General features: G+C 37.4%; 1 protein-coding gene across 1 annotated transcript; it reads left to right on the forward strand.

The window, feature by feature from the left end:
- Window positions 1-2,714: 2,714 nt before the first annotated feature.
- Window positions 2,715-18,107, forward strand: LOC122416786 (uncharacterized). The gene is made up of 25 exons (XM_043429830.1): window positions 2,715-2,957; window positions 3,050-3,178; window positions 3,265-3,475; window positions 3,633-4,117; window positions 4,751-4,928; window positions 5,013-5,234; window positions 5,326-5,555; window positions 6,600-6,749; window positions 7,268-7,324; window positions 7,485-7,613; window positions 7,699-7,909; window positions 7,998-8,482; window positions 9,621-9,798; window positions 11,274-11,495; window positions 11,615-11,844; window positions 11,937-12,091; window positions 13,081-13,199; window positions 13,891-13,910; window positions 13,991-14,119; window positions 14,217-14,427; window positions 14,545-15,026; window positions 15,109-15,286; window positions 15,822-16,043; window positions 16,182-16,411; window positions 17,761-18,107. Exons 1-25 carry the CDS (start codon window positions 2,928-2,930, stop codon window positions 17,917-17,919), a joined length of 5,052 nt encoding a protein of 1,683 aa, XP_043285765.1. The 5' UTR covers window positions 2,715-2,927; the 3' UTR covers window positions 17,920-18,107.
- Window positions 18,108-18,281: the final 174 nt, after the last annotated feature.

Consider the following 18,281-nt stretch of genomic DNA (forward strand, 5'->3'; position numbering starts at 1 on the left):
TTAAAGAACGACGAAATGGGAAATTGCTCGAGCGATTGTCGAGGAAAAAACAGTTAAGGAGTTTCGGTACAAAAGTCTAAATATTAAGAAATTGATCAAACTTGGTGATAATGTTGTTCAACATCAAGTGCAAAAACACAATTTTTTTCAAAATTTTCTTCTACTTAGTTATCGAGTAATTACGCATTAAAGCAGATTTCTTATGCCCGGAATGTATACCTATATATATGAAAACGCTATGCTTATACACGTGAACTTTAGTGATCGATTACTCGATAACTGTGTAGAAGAAAAATCTTAAAAAATTTGTATTGCCAAATTTGGCACTAAAGAATATGTTCACCAAATTTTATAAAATTCTAAACTTTTTGAAATTTTTTATGTTTTTAGCATGGTTTAGCATGGCAACATTGTATTGCCTGTACCGAAACTCCTTGAGGAGGGTGGATCGCGACGATACAATGTTGCCATGCTAAACCATGATAAAAATATGAAGAATTTCAAAATGATAAGAATATAATAAAATTTGGCAAATGTATTCTTTAAAGATATATAAGGTAATATAAATTTTTTTAGATTTTTTTACCACATAGCTCCGAGTAATTGAACACTAAAGTTCACGTGCATAAGCATAAAGTTTACTATATACAGTCATACGTCTCGTGCATAAGAACTTCGATTTAACGTTCAATTATTCGATAATAATGTGGTGAAAAAATTTGGAAAAAATTGTATTTGTATGCTTGATGCCAAAGAATGTTATCACGAAATTTGATCAAATTCTGATTATTTTGATTTCGTGATCCACCCTCCTTAAAAAACGTTGGATATGACTTTTGCTTCGTGTCTTCGAGTCCTTCGTTTTGGTGGTTTAGCTTGCGACCTAAGTGGGTGTCAGATTGAACATTTTGCGATAATCGTCCCCCTCCTTCTCTCCTTCCAGATTCTGATTCAGCACCCGCACAGCATTACTTCACAGTCACGATGAACAGTAGTAATTTTTTTGAAAATTTTATTCTTTCAAAGATTCTTACATTTTTTGTGGCCTTCGCTTGAACTGTTCCTACTTCGTGCAGATCACTGTCATTCCATGTAAACAATGGCTTGCTAATTCAATGAAAGTAGATAAAGGTGCAACAACTTGGAAGCGTCGGAATGCGGTTAAATCACGATTCATTATTTAACGATTACGATTGATGATAAGGGACGTGAGAAATGTCTCGGTGTAGAAGCCCGAGAGCCTAAAAAATCTCGAAACATTCGGAACGGAAAAAATCTGAATGTTTTCTCAAAATCAATTAAAAAATAACCGCAGTACATTCAGTAAGAGTAAACACAAAGGGAAGTGAATCAAGAAAAGTGTTAAAAGTCAAGAAGAAACAAAATGATGAAATAAGCAAATGTGAGGTTATACGAGTGCTCATTTTACCAATTTCGTTCAATCTTTAACGTAATTTATCTTTATCACTAGTGAGACAATCGTCTCGATTTTTTTCCCAGACCTTCCTTATACACTTCATTGTTATTGTGTACTTTTTTATAAACTTCGTAAAAAGCCTTCATTCGTTATATGAAAAGATAAACGTCCCTACATTCCTGTGTATTTTTCTTCATATTTAAGGTCAACCACCTATTTAAACTCTGTGTAAATTTCAAGACTTCCTCAAGAAAATCGTTTCGTGCATCAACTACCTTAAAAACGTCCGCACTGCACTTGCGCAGCCATCATCGTCTTCTTTTTCTAGTCATTAGCGAAGTGAAAAAAACAAAACATATCAAAGTTCTTGTTCGACATGTTCCGAACTATCGTTATAAGGAAATAAAAAAATCAGGGACAGGCAGTGCAACAGACTTCCACCGGAGTGACGTGCGATATTAATATTTTGCTCTCTCCTCTTCAACTTTCGCTTTAAGTACGGTAAACTTGATCGATTCTGTTGTTAATTTGAAGCAGGCGAATATTAAATTATTCACACAAAGCGTGCATCGCTCGAAAATGAATTTTCCGTCCTTGTCCTCGGTTGAAGGCTCGACTCAATCGGGCATTTCTTTCATTATTTTTTCATATATTTTATCGATTAAGAGTGAAGTAAACGCTCCCTCTGAAATAACACTGTACAGTCATATTCGAAAAGCTGCGTACTCGCAATACTGGCCTACGTATCGGGTGCAGCGAACGGAGATAAAATTTCTATTGAGAATAAACGAAGAGCAAAAGATACGAGAGGAAAGAATACAAAGGGCGTAAGAAATGAGAGCGAGGGAAGGCGAAACGCGATGAAAAATAATGGAGTATCTGTGAAGGCTGAAAATGTAAGGAATATTTATGAAATAATTGCAGAATCATGAGCTCGTAGTTCTTCGAGAATTCGTGACATTTGAAACGCGAAACGAGCATTTTTCACGAGCTCGTTCACAAAAAACGATCCCATCACCGGTAATTCTGGAAATAAGACTTTGTAACAAGCCCCGATGCTAAGAATTAATTCTCATACGTAGTCGTTAATCGCGAGTCCAAACCATCATTAAACTCGAGCGATTAAGGCGGTTATGAAAAAATGGGAGCAAAAAATTCTTACTTCCTCTCGGTCACGCTCGACGAGCAAAGTTCTGCTGGTCGATGGGGAAAACGGAAACGGCCTCGCGAAATAGTGCAGGGAGTGGGGTCCGAGTCGATCCGGGGATGAGAACCGTGCGAATATAAAAGGTTTGCAAAAAGTGTCACTGTTGCGAAACTGCAAGTTCGGTCATTCCGAACGTCCGGGAGTTTAAAGAAATAAAAACTTGTCGAAAAATTCCGCTTCTTCCGTGATTATTCATTATTTCTCAGTGAATTTCAGTGAATAAAAAGAACTTTTTTTTCTTCTTTATTCCTTAACGAATTCAGCGATTTATTGGGATTAAATATCTCTGAAAAATCGGCCACCATGCCTGGCGATTCGACGTACTGTTTCAAGGTGAGAAAAAGGTCCCGGGGCCAAGCAGGAATGTCTCTGATCATTTTCATTCCCCGAGTTTTCATGAATTTTTATTATTTTTCTCGGGCCAGGGCACTGACGATTTTTATATCGAAAATGGTATACTGAAAGGTCACGAATCAGCCTACTTGGGGAAGCACACGAGTTACGGAGAGTTCATCCTGGAACGTCTGAAAAGTCGACCGGACTTCGTTGGTCAAGTGCTGTCTCAGTTTTTATTTTTTTCTCCGGTCAATAACTTTTGGCCGGAGCATGTATTTACGGATTTGCTCACCTTGTTGAACAGGTCAATGCTCTCACTGATGAGGAAGAAACTTTCGCGACGATGCTCGAAAAGAGTGTCAAATGTGCAATGTGGCTGAAAAAACAAAATGTCAATCCTGGCGACATTGTGGGAGTTTGCACTCACAATCAGATGGACATGTACGTCCCTTGCTTCGCTGCTTTATTTATCGGGGCCGTTTTCAATCCGTGGTGGGACGTCGGGCTCGCGCACGGTGAGAAATCGCTTTTTGGCACTCCGAGTGTTCGAGATTTGAGAGGAAATTTTTTCGATTCTACCTCGACTAAAAATACGTAGATTTTATAATACAAAATCTGAGGGGATCCGAAAGGGTTATTCAATGAACTGATTCGACCAAATTTTTGTCGCAGACATAACGAAACATTTCTTGAATCTAACGACCCCAAAGGTCGTCTTCGTTAACGAAGATTCAGCAGCAAAGACGTCGGAAGTGGCGAAGGAAATAGGAGTAGAAAGCAAGGTCGTCGTGCTCGGAAATTTGCCGGGTTTTCTATCACTGAATGAGATTTTAGCGTCCCAGGACGGAAAACTCGTTGCTGAATTCCAATGTACAAAATTGTCGAGCGTCGATGATCCTGCCATGATCGTTTACACATCCGGCACCACCGGGCTGCCCAAAGGTGCACTCCATTCGCACAGATCGCTCTTCGGAAACTTGAATATCGCGAGAGCACTCGGTGCCAGTCAGAGCATCGCGACGACCATGATTTTCTCATCACTTTCATGGATTTCCGGAGTCCTTTTGATGTTTCGAGGTATTTCGGCGGTGGAGCGGCGAATCATTTATCCGGATTTCGATGAGGAAAAAACTTTTCAATTAATCGAAAAATATCGGGTAAAACTTAACAACTATTTTATTGTATCTTTAACTCCATTTTTTTGTCCCATCAATTATCCTGGGGAAATTGTCAGCTCAATTTACAATGACAACAAAGTCAGCTGCCTCGTATCAAGTTCCATGATAAAATATTTTTCATTAAGATCGTTCCAGCGAATAAAAAACCCAAACGAGTATTCGTGGCAAGTGCTTAATAATTGCTGTTCAATCGACTTCCGGCTTATCCGTCATAACACTGAGAAAATGAGCGCTCTCTTGATTAATAAGAATTAGTGAAACGAACAGTAATTTTCTCTCGGCGACCATGAGTCGTCGTTGCGATTGTTATTGTCGGTCATGCAGAATATATAGAACGTAAAAAGTAATTCCCGATGAATCGTCGTCGAATTATTTCAGTCGGAAATTTAAATCGATGGATTATCATGATTTTCTCTACTCCAGTAAACGAGATGATGGAATTAAATTAAGTGCACTAACGAATTTCGAGACACGCAACCGTGCCAATTGTGGAGAGACTTTGTACCGAGCAATTTCACGATTTTACGATCCCATTATCTCTCGGAATTTGCTTTGCAGAGAAAAACTGTTGCATAAGTAAAAATACGAATAAAAATAAATCCAATTGACCAGGTGAATTGGATGCTGATGGGAACGAGCATGGCATTCAGACTGCAAAAGTCTCCAGCGATAGTAAAGTACGATTCGTCTTCGTTGAAATTTATTTACATCGGGGGTGCTGTTTGCAAGGATGAAATCCAAAAAGCAATGGCAAGATCTTTTCCGCACACCAATATTCTCCAGGCTTACGGTGAGGATCTCCGATCAACGAAAAATAACAAACTTTCCTTCCGTTTTGTGCCTTAATTACGAAAGAAAATCTTCACCTTCGAAGGTGCCACCGAGCTGGGAGGAGCGAGTCTCCAACAGTCTCCAGACTTCAAGCCAAGCTCTTGCGGTAGGCTCGTTAAAAATTTGAGTATGAAGGTAATTGATCCCGAGAGCGGAAGAATATTAGGGCCGAACGAGACCGGCGAAGCGTGTTTCAAATCACCTTTCATGCTGACGTGCTACTATCGGAATCCCGAGGGCACCAAAAAAACCGTCGACTCCGAAGGTACGGAACGAAACGACCAAAGCGATAATCGTTCCGCATAATCATCGTGAAACGAAGCTTCGTTCGATCTTCAAAAACTTGTTAATTTCAGGCTGGCTCCACTCCGGCGATCTCGTACACTACGACGAAGAAGGACACATTTTTGTGACCGACAGAATAAAGGAGATGATCAAATACAGAGGGAACCATGTTTCGCCGGCTATGATCGAACAAGTGCTCCAAACGCATCCGGGAGTCAAAGAGAGTGCGGTTCTTGGCATACCGCACGATTCGGACGAAGAGCATGCGATCGCTTTCGTTGTGAAGACGGCTGATTCCAAAGTAAGTGAAATTCGTTCATTTATTCTGGGCACCGATGGGACTAACTAATTAAAAGCAAAATGACGTTGTTGTATGGCAGCAATTAATGAAAATCTTTCGAACGAATCGAACATCCTATGATCACGAAAGAGTTCACTTATGCTTGAACGAAGGTGATTCTAAATCATTCAAACGTAAAATTTGAAAAATTTGCTGCCATTTTTTCATTTTCATTTTTATTGAAATTTCTGCAGTTAAAATATTGAATTTACGTATTTGACAATCTTTAATTCCTTATTTATTGAAATTTTTTTTTATTTATGGGTGTCTAAATTGGCTCGATATTCGTTTAATCTTTAACGTAATTTTATCTTTATTGCTAGTAAAACAATCGTCTCGAATTTTTTCCCTGGCCTTCGTTACATACTCCATTGTGATTCTGTACTTTTTCATAAACTTCGTAAGATGCGTTCATTCGTTATATGGAAAGATAACGATTTTTTCCGCATGGTCCGGACACGTCTGTGTATTTTTTTTTTCAAATAAAATTTAGGTGTTTGAAAAATTGGAGCTATTTTAAACTGGAACTTTCATTCAAAAGAATTACCAAAATGTATAATAAAAGGAGAGCAGTTTTGATTTATGTCTAACGTTTATCAGTCAAATATTTTCAAAGACTCTCAAAATAAACGATTATTTGGTCTGATGATTCTGAGGATTACTATTTGAGAGAGATAAGACAATCTCTATTATAAGTCACCCGAGAATCTATTTAAAGTCGACAAATGTAAACACCCATTCCTCCTTTTTTTTCTCTTATATCCAACATCATTGGCAAGTTGAACGTTACATGACTCGCACGAATCATGACAAAACGCACCGATACTTAAATTGCTGCTGAGTCACATAATCGTACTAATTACTTTAATTGGTACAAAGTCCTCTTGGGATGACAACGAAATTTCGTTTTCTCGTACAATTGAAACGTCGATGACAATAAAAGTCATGCCAATTATCAAATTGGCATGAAAAACTCATCCTTTACCTTTTTTTCTTATATTCCAGGCCACAAAAGATGAATTACAGAAAATGGTAGCTGACGCACTTCCAGATTACATGAAACTCCGAGGCGGTATTATGTTCCTTGACGAATTGCCACACACCTCATCCGGCAAAGTTGGCAGAACTCAACTACGAAAATTGGCGCTCTCTTACGCCTCTTGATTCTCCCTCATTGTTTTTATTCACCTCCAATGTAATAATTTACCTTAATGTAAATATAAGATTAACCGATTATTGTTATGATTAATATGATTATTATTCTGACTAATCTTACAATAAAATAGTGTAAAATTTTCAATTTTCTGCTCCGCTACGTTTATAGAAATTTCATCAATCTTGGGATCGTTCGCGAGAAATTTTCATCGCAATAAAACGGACGAAAAATTGAAAGAAACTTTGAAAGAAAATTGAAAAGTCGATTCTCACACTATTTTATCATCATCATCAACGTTTACGCAGCTGTACGTTAAGAGCCTGCGAGTACCCAGCACGAAATCCGTACTGCCGGTCTCCATGTTCCCGTCACTTTGTTTCCCTCCATCGAAATTCATGCCTACGATAAGCACTTCTATATAAGTGAGCAGTCATACGATCGCGCCGTTCACTGTTCTCGGTGTAAGTTGCCGGATACAATAAAATTCAAATCGTCGACGGACCAATTATCCCGGTAGATAAATATTGAAAAACTCGAAAAAAACATGTCATCGAACTCGACGTACTGTTGCAAGGTGAAAATTCATTTTTCTGTGATCAAAGTAGAGTTCAAAGGATACTGAAAAAAATCGTTTCGACGAAATTATATATGAGCGGTACAAAAGTGCCAGATTTTCGAGTCTTAGCTTTCGCCCATCGTCCAACAGCGTTAATTTTATCATTCACATTACCCAGGTCTCGGACGATATCGTCATTGAAAATGGCATTATAAAAGGTGTGGAAAAATCGTACAACATTGATCACCACAGTTTTGGAGAAATGATTTTGGAGCGGTTGAAAGCGAGGCCAACATTCGTCGGACAGGCACGTTCATTTTGTATTTTCCTCTTTAAAATATCGGTGGAAAATATCAGTGTATCACGAAATGAATTTGTGGAAAAATTGACAGGTGGATGGAGTGACAGGTAGAGAAGAGACCTTCGAGGAAATGATGAAAAAGAGCGTAAAGTGCGCGTTGTGGATGAGACAACAAAATATCAAGGCCGGTGATATAGTTGGAATTTGCACTCACAATCAAATGGATATGTACATACCGTGTTTTGCTTCTTTGTTTATTGGTGCCGTGTATAATCCGTGGTGGGACGTCGGATTGACGAAAGGTGAGAGTCGAAGTGTCGCGGATGCGAGGTAAACGGCAGAGTCCCCTCGTTGACCGAATTGATATGAGTCGCTTTTCTGTTATCGTAGAAGTGACGAAGCATTTTGTCGAGTTGATGAAGCCGAAAATGCTCTTTCTTACGAACGAGACGGTCGAGCTAGTCCTTGAAGTAATCGAGGAAATTGGGGCAAAAATCTCGATCGTTATCTTCGGAGAAAACTCGAAATATCTCGCCTTGAACTCCGTTCTCAAATCACAAGATCCCAACAAAGTCTCTGATTTTCGTTGCACGAAATTATCTAGTCTAAAAGAGCCGGCTATGGTTCTTTACACGTCGGGAAGCACTGGATTACCCAAAGGCGTTGTTTACTCAAACGAATCCCTCTTCACTAACATGTATCAATATGCCGAATTGAACAAGATCGACATATTATCTACGACACTTTTATTTTCACCACTTTCCTGGGTCACTGGTGCTTACACCATGCTTCGCGGAATCATCGTTCCCGATCGGAGGATCATTCATCCAGAATACACGCCACAAATATGCTTGGAACTCATTGAAAAGTACAAAGTACGTTAAATCCATTTTTACTTTTCCACCTTCTAAAGTAGTTCGGCCGTTCCATAAGGTACGGTGAAGGTCCACTTTTTTGCGGTAGATAATAGTTTAAGGTCTCCCGACAACGATAAGCACAGTTCCGGGCCTCTTACGGGGCAAAATTTTCGATTATTTCATTTACAATTTTGAATTCTCAACCACAGTACTCTATGGGAGAACTCACAATAATATTAATTCTGAAAAAAATTGAAATATTACCTTGCGCGGCTTTTAAGAAAGAAAACGTGAAAAAACTTTAGTTTTTGACGTGTCGAAAGGGTGGGGCTCAAAAGTTCGAAGGCCTAAAATAGCGAACAGGCATTCTAACTTTTGAGTTTTTTACGTTAGACTGCTGGTAACGGCTGATTGAACTTTGGGCAAATTCGGTAATCGCGGGAACTTCATCAAATTTATTTTTGAGACTGACTCACGTGCTTTCATTCGTCTAATAACTTCGCTTTTTTTCACGAATTGACCATTCCCTTTCCTCGATGCCGTTACACCGATATAAACTTTTTTTCGCACAATAAAAATGTTCCCTAGGTTATGTGTATTTAAAGTGTCACCGGTACCGACTCAATCATTAACTAGTCAAGTTGAAACATAAATTTGATCTTTTATGATATTTTGAAAGGACTTTATTACATTTTTATGATAAAAATATTCTCAATTAAGTGTTTATTAATTTTATTAATAATTTAGACTTAAAATTAATCAACATAAAGTAGTTGCTAACTTGATTATTCATAGAAGGGCGGAACTATTTTAAACCTCGATAATTTTCGTCCAGAGTCGCAGCAGCGATTCGAGCACTACGAATGACGACGAAGGAGAATCTTTACAATGTTTTTGTTTATGCGAGGCGTCGTTTCAATCGTAAGAACGTTGATGTGTTCAACGTGTTTTTATGTTTTTTAAATCTATAAATATGGAAAGGTTAATAACAGAAATGGATAGAATGACATTTTTTAATAAGTCATTCATTTTGAAAGATGCATACCTCGAAACTTTTCGGAACCTCGCAAAATAATGATTTTTTGAAAAATTGTAACCCCTGAATGAGATGAGATAAAAATTCAAAAATCCATTCGAATATTCCTTCCATTTGCAGATCAATTGGCTTCTTCTCGGACCAAGTGCAGCCGTTGCACTCGACAAATGTTCCACAATATCAAAGTACAATGTATCGTCTTTGAAGGTTTTTTTCATCGGAGGTTCAGTCATCAGAAAAGAAACTCAAATGTCTCTGATGGAGTCGTTTCCTAACGCTGTCATCTTCCAAGGCTACGGTAACGAAACATTTCCAATTTCCTTATGTCGAAATCGTTCGGTCACAGTCTTGAATTTAAAATCATTAAAATGTATATTAGGGTGGCGCAAAAAAATCGACTATTTTTTTTTTCAGCGGCTGCTTTGAAAATATGTTAATTTATCATGTTTCAAGAGCCCCCTCCAAAAATCAAGTCAACAAAAAAAATTTTAAAGATCGCTCAAGATTTTTAAAAATTCCAAAAATAGTCGAAATTTGAATTTTTTTATTTAAAAAATTTTTTTGCTCGATACACCGAAATATTGTCCAGAAAAAACCAATGAGTTTCTGAAATTTTTAACTCAAAATATTCATTTTAAAAGGTCGCTTATAATTAATTTCATCTTTAATATGCTTTGCTTTCGATGCTTCGAGAGACCTTTAAATATTTATATTAATTATTCATTTTAATTTTCACTTTCAATAAGTAAGATAATGGTTAGAAATACACACTGAGATGGAGGAAAAATCTGACGTAACAAGGTATGATTTTACAATAGGTCGATATTTTTATTTAAACAATTCAAACAATTACGAGAACTAGTTAGCAGAGAAAATGTAATTATGAATAGACCATGCCTGTTTAATCAAAACATTTATTGACTCTCATAATGAGTGAATTTGGTAAAATACTGAGTGATGTTTTGAACAATTTGTTTTAATAATTATGAAGTAGATTTTACCAACAAAAATACTTCGAATTGTTGTTTGCGAACAAGTACTTTATAATTGAATGAAAGCAAAAATAGCGCAGGCTCAAACACGGTTTGCTACGCCGGTAAAAAAATTTCCGTGTTTCTGGCCTATTACCTACATTGTTATATACGATTTTTCCTCCGTTTCGTAGTGCATTTTCATCGAGTATCTTACTAATTGGAACTCAAAATTTAAATAGATAATCAATATGAATATTCAATGGTCCCTTGAAACAATAAAATTTAAGTATATAAAAATTAAAATAAATTTTGAGCGACCTTTTAAAATGAATATTTTGAGTTGAAAATTTCAGAAACTCATTGGTTTTTTCGGTACAAAATTTCGCTGTATCGAGCAAAAAAATTTTTTAAATAAAAAAATTCAAATTTCGACTATTTTTGGAATTTTTAAAAATCTTGAGCGACCTTTAAAAATTTTTTTGTTGACTTGATTTTTGGAGGGGGCTCTTGAAACATGATAAATTAACATATTTTCATAGGAGACGCTGAAAAAAAAAATAGTCGATTTTTTTGCGCCACCCTAATGTATATACAAAAAAAGGCAAATAAAAAATCGTTGATTTTTGTGTCCAATTTATTCAATGCTATAGCTGCTCAGACAATTCAACTAGCATTGCAAAACTCAATTTTTTAATAAGATTTTTCCCTTCTTACGAAGTGATTTCCTTCTTCAACTTTTTATTCAAATTCGTCGCTGTCAGAATACTTCTAACGTGAGAAGATTTTTTTTTCATTGCAGGATCCACAGAATTAGGAGGCGCAGGAGTAGCACAAAAAAAAGGATTCAAAATGGGTTCCATCGGGAGAGTAATGGAAAACAAACAGCTGAAAGTCATTGATCCCGAAACCGGAAGAATCTTGAATCCAAACGAGACGGGCGAGGCTTGTTTCAAGACCAAATTCATGATGCTAGGTTACTACAAAAATCCTGAGGCGACGAAAGAAACTATCGATTCCGAAGGTAACAATGAATCGATTTAAGTTGTCATCCGGAGCTTCGAATCATTGAATGTTCAAACGAGGGATGTGCACCCTCCGATCTCCCCTTTAAAAAGTGTTCGTTTCACCCCGGTTTTTTAGGCTGGCTTCACACCGGTGATCTCGTTTATTACGACGAAGATGGTGACATTTTTTTCGTCGATCGTTTGAAAGAGCTGATTAAGTTCAGAGGCCTCCACGTTTCGCCGACTATGATTGAGAATGTGTTGGGCCAACATCCAGCAATCAAAGAAGCCGCCGTCGTTTCGATTCTTCACGGCGCTGATGGAGAACATCCGATTGCATTCGTCGAGAAAAAAGCCGGATTTCAAGTGCGTTTCTTTATTTCAATCTCGATTACTTGCCTTCGTCGTTCTTATAATAACGATATGCAAATTATTGATGACGATTCCATCTTTTTTAGATTACTGAGGATGAAATTCAGAAAATGGTCGCTGACGTTCTTCCGGATTACATGAAACTCCGAGGTGGGGTCAAGTTCTTGGACAAAATGCCTCATACGTCATCGGGAAAAATAGCTCGAAGAGAACTCAAAATATTGGCGAATAGTTATATCCAGTAACTCGCTATTTGTTTTTCTTCCTCGCTCGTTATTTTTGTACAATTCTTTTTTATTCATCTTTGACTTGCAATTTATTCGTAATCTTGTTTCTGACTCGGGATGTGACCGTACTCATATCCCGTGGCCTCCATCACTTTTAAAAGAATTCAGGACTCAAGTGTTGAGAGTGTAAAAGAAAATAAAAGAATCGACCGTCTTTTCATTGTAATCAGTAGATTATAGAGATATGCTATTCCTTCGATTAAGGTTCTTCCAATCCTCACGCAAGAAATTCACGTGCATGAATCTTGAATCGGGTGTTGAAAAGCGTAGAATCTGGTGAACGGGCTTGATCCTCATCCCTCAAGAAACTACAACCACATTGCAGAGAAAACGATCTTTTGTAAAAGTTTTGGAACCCAGTGCCTGGTTTACCAGGTGCTTATCGCTAAAGATCTGAAAAGTTCATTTTCTAAGGTTTTGGGATGTTTGAGAGCTTCTTGTTAAGGAGGGGGTGGCTAGGGACGATACAATGTTGCCATGCTAAACCATGTAAAATACATGAAAAATTTCAAAATGATAAGAATTTAATAAAATTTGGTGAACATATTCTTTAGAGTTAAATTTGACAATACATATTTTTTAAGATTTTTCTTCTGTACAGTTATCGAGTAATTGATCATTAAAGTTCACGTGTATAAGCATAGCGTTTTTATATATATATAGGTATACATTCCGGGCATAAGAAATCTGCTTTAATGCGTAATTACTCGATAACTAAGCAGAAGAAAATTTCGAAAAAAATTGTGTCTTCGCACTTGATGTTGAAGAACATTATCACCAAATTTGATCCAATTTCTTATCAATTTGACGAACGTAGCCACCCTCCTTAAGCAGTTTTTCAGTTTTTATGTCCCGGAATCGCATTGCAAGCGAAGGGGACTGCAGATACCAGCGAAGATGAAAATTTTGAGGTTGGGAAACCCTGGAAATTTCCCGAAACAAGACAGGAAGTTTTCCAAAAAACCTGCATTCTGGTCTACCAGGAGCGAAGAATCTTTCGTGGCGAATTCATTTCGTCTTCCGTAAGTCAGCAGACAATCAAAATGGCGAACAGTATGGAAGGTGAATTGGAAAAATGCGTTTTTTATTGACCCATCGTTCTATTATTTACAACGAATTATATTTACTGGACTTCTTGTACTCTTACAGAGTTTTGAGAAAACGTTTACTTTACTTGAGTTGCTTTGCCTCATTAAAACTGCCTGGAAGAGCGATTAGCGACTGTTTTATGACGAAGCAAAATTTTTCAGATTATTCATCACATTTTAATGCTCGTTCAACTTATTTATTCGATCATTAGCAATTGCCTCGTTTTATTTTTAATCAAAGTGACTTCTAATCTAATCTAAACGTCCATTCGAGAGCTGTAACGATCGAAGTTCTTTTGAAGTGAGTGAAGTGACTGTCAGAGACCAGACAGAGATGCTACACGACACGTCGAGGAGGAAGGCTCCCCTGCTATAGAAAAGTATAGCCTCAGATAAGATAATGTTTGCATCATTAGTTTTTCAATTGTCAGCTATTTACAACGATAAAGCTTGAGCAATAAATTCACAGCATGATACGTTTTACGTTATTCTTGTGATACAACGCGAAAACGCGACACGACAGTGTTCAGGCTTTTCTCAAGGTGCACCAACATCACTCGACATTCGGAGTGCACCGACTCTGGATTGTGATAAAATTGAATTTGTGTGATTAAAATTCCATTGTTTGAAAGTTTTGTAAGTTGTTATGAAAAATATGCCTTCAGACTCAACATTTAATTGCACGGTAAAAAGGACTTTGTTTTTGCACGAACGTTATCTTTCGAAATTCTTTCGAAAATTTTTTTTGCACTTATTATTTATTAGATTTCAGAGGAAATTGTCATCAGGAATGGGATCATGGAAGCAAAAGAAAAGATGCAGGAATTCGGTCATGAAGCCTTTGGTGAAATGATTTTGAGTCGCATGAGAACGAAACCAACGTTTGTCGGACAGGCAAGTCGCTCCTATAGTTCAGCTCGTAAACATCAATAGAAAAATTGTGATTTTTTACGTCGATAGAGGAAAACTGGAATAATGAGAAAGTTCACAGGTGGATGGAGTTACCGGCAGAGAAGAGACCTTCGCGGAGATGATGGAAAAGAGCGTAAAGTGCGCGTTGTGGATGAGACAACAAAATATCAAGCCTGGCGATGTAGTTGGAATTTGCACTCACAATCAAATGGATATGTACATACCGTGTTTTGCTTCTTTGTTTATTGGTGCCGTGTATAATCCGTGGTGGGACGTCGGATTGACGAAAGGTGAGAGTCGAAAAGTCGACAAAAATCGATCTTCGTTTGCCACAGTGCGCGATATAAATCGGTTCATTCCTTCCAGAATCAAGTCAATTGACGTAAACAGATTTTCAATAACCGTAGATTTAGCAAAGTACTTCATCGAACTGACGGACCCTAAAGTACTATTCCTGACGGACGTAACTGCTGAGATCGTTCTCAAAGTGATGGAGGAAACGGGCACTAAAATCCCAGTTGTTATCTTCGGAGGGACCTCGAATGATGTCTCGCTGAAGTCGATTCTTGATTCTCAAGATACAAATGAAGTGGCAAACTTTCGTTGCACTAAATTATCTAGCCCAGAAGAAGCAGCTATTATCCTCTACACTTCGGGAAGCACTGAATTACCGAAAGGTGTTGTCATTTCAAATAATTCTCTGTTCACGAATATCCATCTATTTTCAAAATTGAATGACCTCGAGAGTGCAGTGACACTTCTCTTTTCGCCACTCTCCTGGGTCTCCGGTGCTTGGAGCATGCTTCACGGAATTGTTGTTCCCAATCGAAAAATTATTCACCCGGAATACACGCCAGAGAAGTGCTTCGAACTCATCGAAAAGTACAAAGTACACGAAACTTTACCTTATATACGAGATTTCACCGATTTTCGCGAAGATACTTTTGTAATGGCGGTTCAACATTTTGCAGGTCAGTTGGCTATTTCTTGGTCCTACTGCAGCTATTGCACTAGAAAAAAATTGCGCAGTATTGAAATACGACACATCTTCTGTGAAATTTATGTTGATCGGTGGTTCAGTCATCGCGAAGGAAAAACAAATGTCTCTGGCCAAAATGTTCCCCCGAGCTTTCATCTGCCAAGCCTACGGTAACGAATTTTGATCTATTCAACTTTTGATTTTCTCCAGAGCGGTTTTATATTCATTGATAAACATTTTCTTCCTACCTGTTCCATCATAAAGATTAATTCTCATATTTTACGTATACTAAGAGTTTGGCTGTTGTTTCGTTTTTTACCGAAATGTACAAAGAAAAATTCGACGATTTTTGAGCAATGCTCAAATTTCGAAGTTCATCGATAAATCGAACGATGTGGATAAATGAAAAAAATGTTCATTTGCCATGACTCGAAGAAAATTAAAATTTGAATGGTTGATTAATGAAAAAATTTTGTTTGCTATAAAAAAATTAATTCGCAGCAAAAGAGGTTCGTAGGCACAGTTTTCGCATGAAATGTTTTTGTTTTTTTATTTGTCTGGTTTGAAATTCGTTTCATAGAACGATACGCTTGTCATTTAATTGAATATTTCGTCCTTCCGAATTCTATTTTCTATTTTGCTAGCTAAATTGATCGAGATACAGAAAGAGTGATGCTGATCCAGTGAATTTTTGTTCTATCTCAGGTTCCACTGAAGCGGGCGGAATAATAGTGGCACAAAAGAGAAATGCTAAGATTGGTTCCATTGGAAGATTGATCGGGAACACGCAACTGAAAGTAATCGATCCTGAAACCGGAAGAATTTTGAATCCAAACGAGACGGGGGAAGCTTGTTTCAAGAATACGTACATGATGAAAGGTTACTATAGAAATCCCGAAACAACGAGAGAAACGATCGATACCGAAGGTAGCTACGAATCTAGCTCGTCCAATAATCTTAATCCACGACAAATCGAAACCCGCTAAAGATCGCCGCTACAATAAATCAGCGTCCGCCTTTTTCTGTCACAAAAATAGTCATTTTAAGAGAAACTCGATCTTGCAGGCTGGCTTCACTCTGGCGATCTCCTTTATTACGACGAGGAAGGCAACCTTTTTTTTGTCGATCGTTTGAAAGAGCTCATCAAATTCAGAGGTAATCACGTATCTCCCACTATGATCGAACATGTTTTGAACCAACACCCGGCCATTAAAGAAGCGGCTGTTGTTTCGATTATGCACGAAGCGGATGGAGAACATCCGATCGCATTCGTCGAGATAAAATCTGGATTTCAAGTGAGTTTGCTTTGATTATTTTCTCATTTTTTTATAGCTCTGTCCACGAATTTCTCGCGCTCCACGTTTTTTCGTTCTAGTATAAGACAAAATGTTCTAGTCTTTTTTGTGATCGAATACTGAAAAGAAAAAACAATTATGATCTTTCGAATTCTTCATTATTCTGTAGAATTACCATGCATATAACAATTATTCACTACGAACCTACGAGGTTAGATCGCTGCATCATCGTATCCTGAATTTTCTTCAAATTCATTATCAAATTTGCATGCATTTGTCAATATTGTTTCAACACCGATGAATTTTTCGTTTCGATGACTAAACAACATCGTCAAACTTGTCCTTTTGTGATTTAACCGTTACCAAACTTCTTGTAGCGAATAGATTTGTATAGGGAAGAGTGGAGCAAAGCGGGATAGACGGGCACAGCTGAACACTACCTTAAGAAAGCGAAAAATTATTCTTCCTTCAAAATTTGAATGCAGAATTCGATCTTTTCACTCGAAATCATGAAATTTCGCTTAAAAAAATTCTAAAACAATTTCATTTTAATATCGCAAACATATAACAGAATTAATCTCAATTGTTTGATCATTCAACAAAGGACGGCGCTTTACTTTTACCTGGTAAATAGGATTCTCGTCAATCAATAAGGAAAATGAAATAAAATAGAGTTATTTCAGGAAAAATTCAGAGAGAATCAAACATATTTTGATGTAACGAATAATATTTTATAATTCCAAAACAAATTCAAACGTAGTTGTATGAAATCAACGACTTTCAAGTGATACGTATTCTTACTTCTCTTATCGCTGCGTTACTTGTCAATTTTCGTAAAGTTTCGTCGACATTTAGAAGCCTAGGCATGACATTTAAGGAGGCTCAAGCATATCTTATGGAAAAGTGATTTTCCAACTTTGCACAATAAATTTTTTAAACAAAAAGCTTACATAAGACTGTATTAAACTTCTGGCGGAATATGCCGATGATTCACCGTCTCGAAATTGAGATATTTACTGTTGAAGTTCGCAATTTTTTTAATGTTTCCATAAGAGCCCATCTTTTTTAACCTATCATTTTCAACAATGAATATCTCTCGATTATCACACGGTGAGACCTCTCCAAATTTTTCACACATAATTAAGCGCTGTTTGAGAAGATTCACGCAAATTTTTAATTCATTAACTTGAATAATAAAATCGGATGGGTTCCACCAGTGAGTCTACAATGGAATCGGGGTTTCGGCTCAGAAGCTCAATTCCATAATTGCCCGATAATTTTTCCATCGCTCGTTCTCATTTAGAACCAATAAATAATGAACGAACGAATTTTCTTTTCTTTTCGTTCAGATTACCGCGAAGGAAATTGAGAAAATGGTGTCCGACGCGCTTCCGGATCACATGAAGCTTCGAGGTGGCGTTAAATTTTTGAACAAAATGCCTCATACAACTACAGAAAAAATCTCTCGAAAGGAACTCAAAAAATTGACGAAGGCTCGCATCCAATGATCCGCGTTTCCTTAGCATACCTGATCGAGATCTGGCACGAGATCGACGATTGGGGGATACCTTGACCTACATTCGTCCAGCATTAGCTCTATAAAACTGCATCATTTAACTGGATAATTGATGATTATCGTGACGAATGAGATTTTCGAATTGTTGTGAAAGATAAATAAAAATGGTGATCGAAATAATTCGATTCCTCGATATGTTACAATCCGTCGATTTTCCTGCCCATATCGCCCGACACCGATATCTTCAAAATAATGACGCTGCAAGACTGACAGAAAAAGTAAAAATTATTCGCACTTCAAAAAGTCCCCGATACGTTGACTGATATGCGGAAAGTCAAAGACCATGAAGAATCG

Source organism: Venturia canescens, chromosome 10 (assembly GCF_019457755.1).
Source record: "Venturia canescens isolate UGA chromosome 10, ASM1945775v1, whole genome shotgun sequence".
In the NCBI taxonomy this organism is placed as follows: Eukaryota; Metazoa; Arthropoda; class Insecta; order Hymenoptera; family Ichneumonidae; genus Venturia; species Venturia canescens.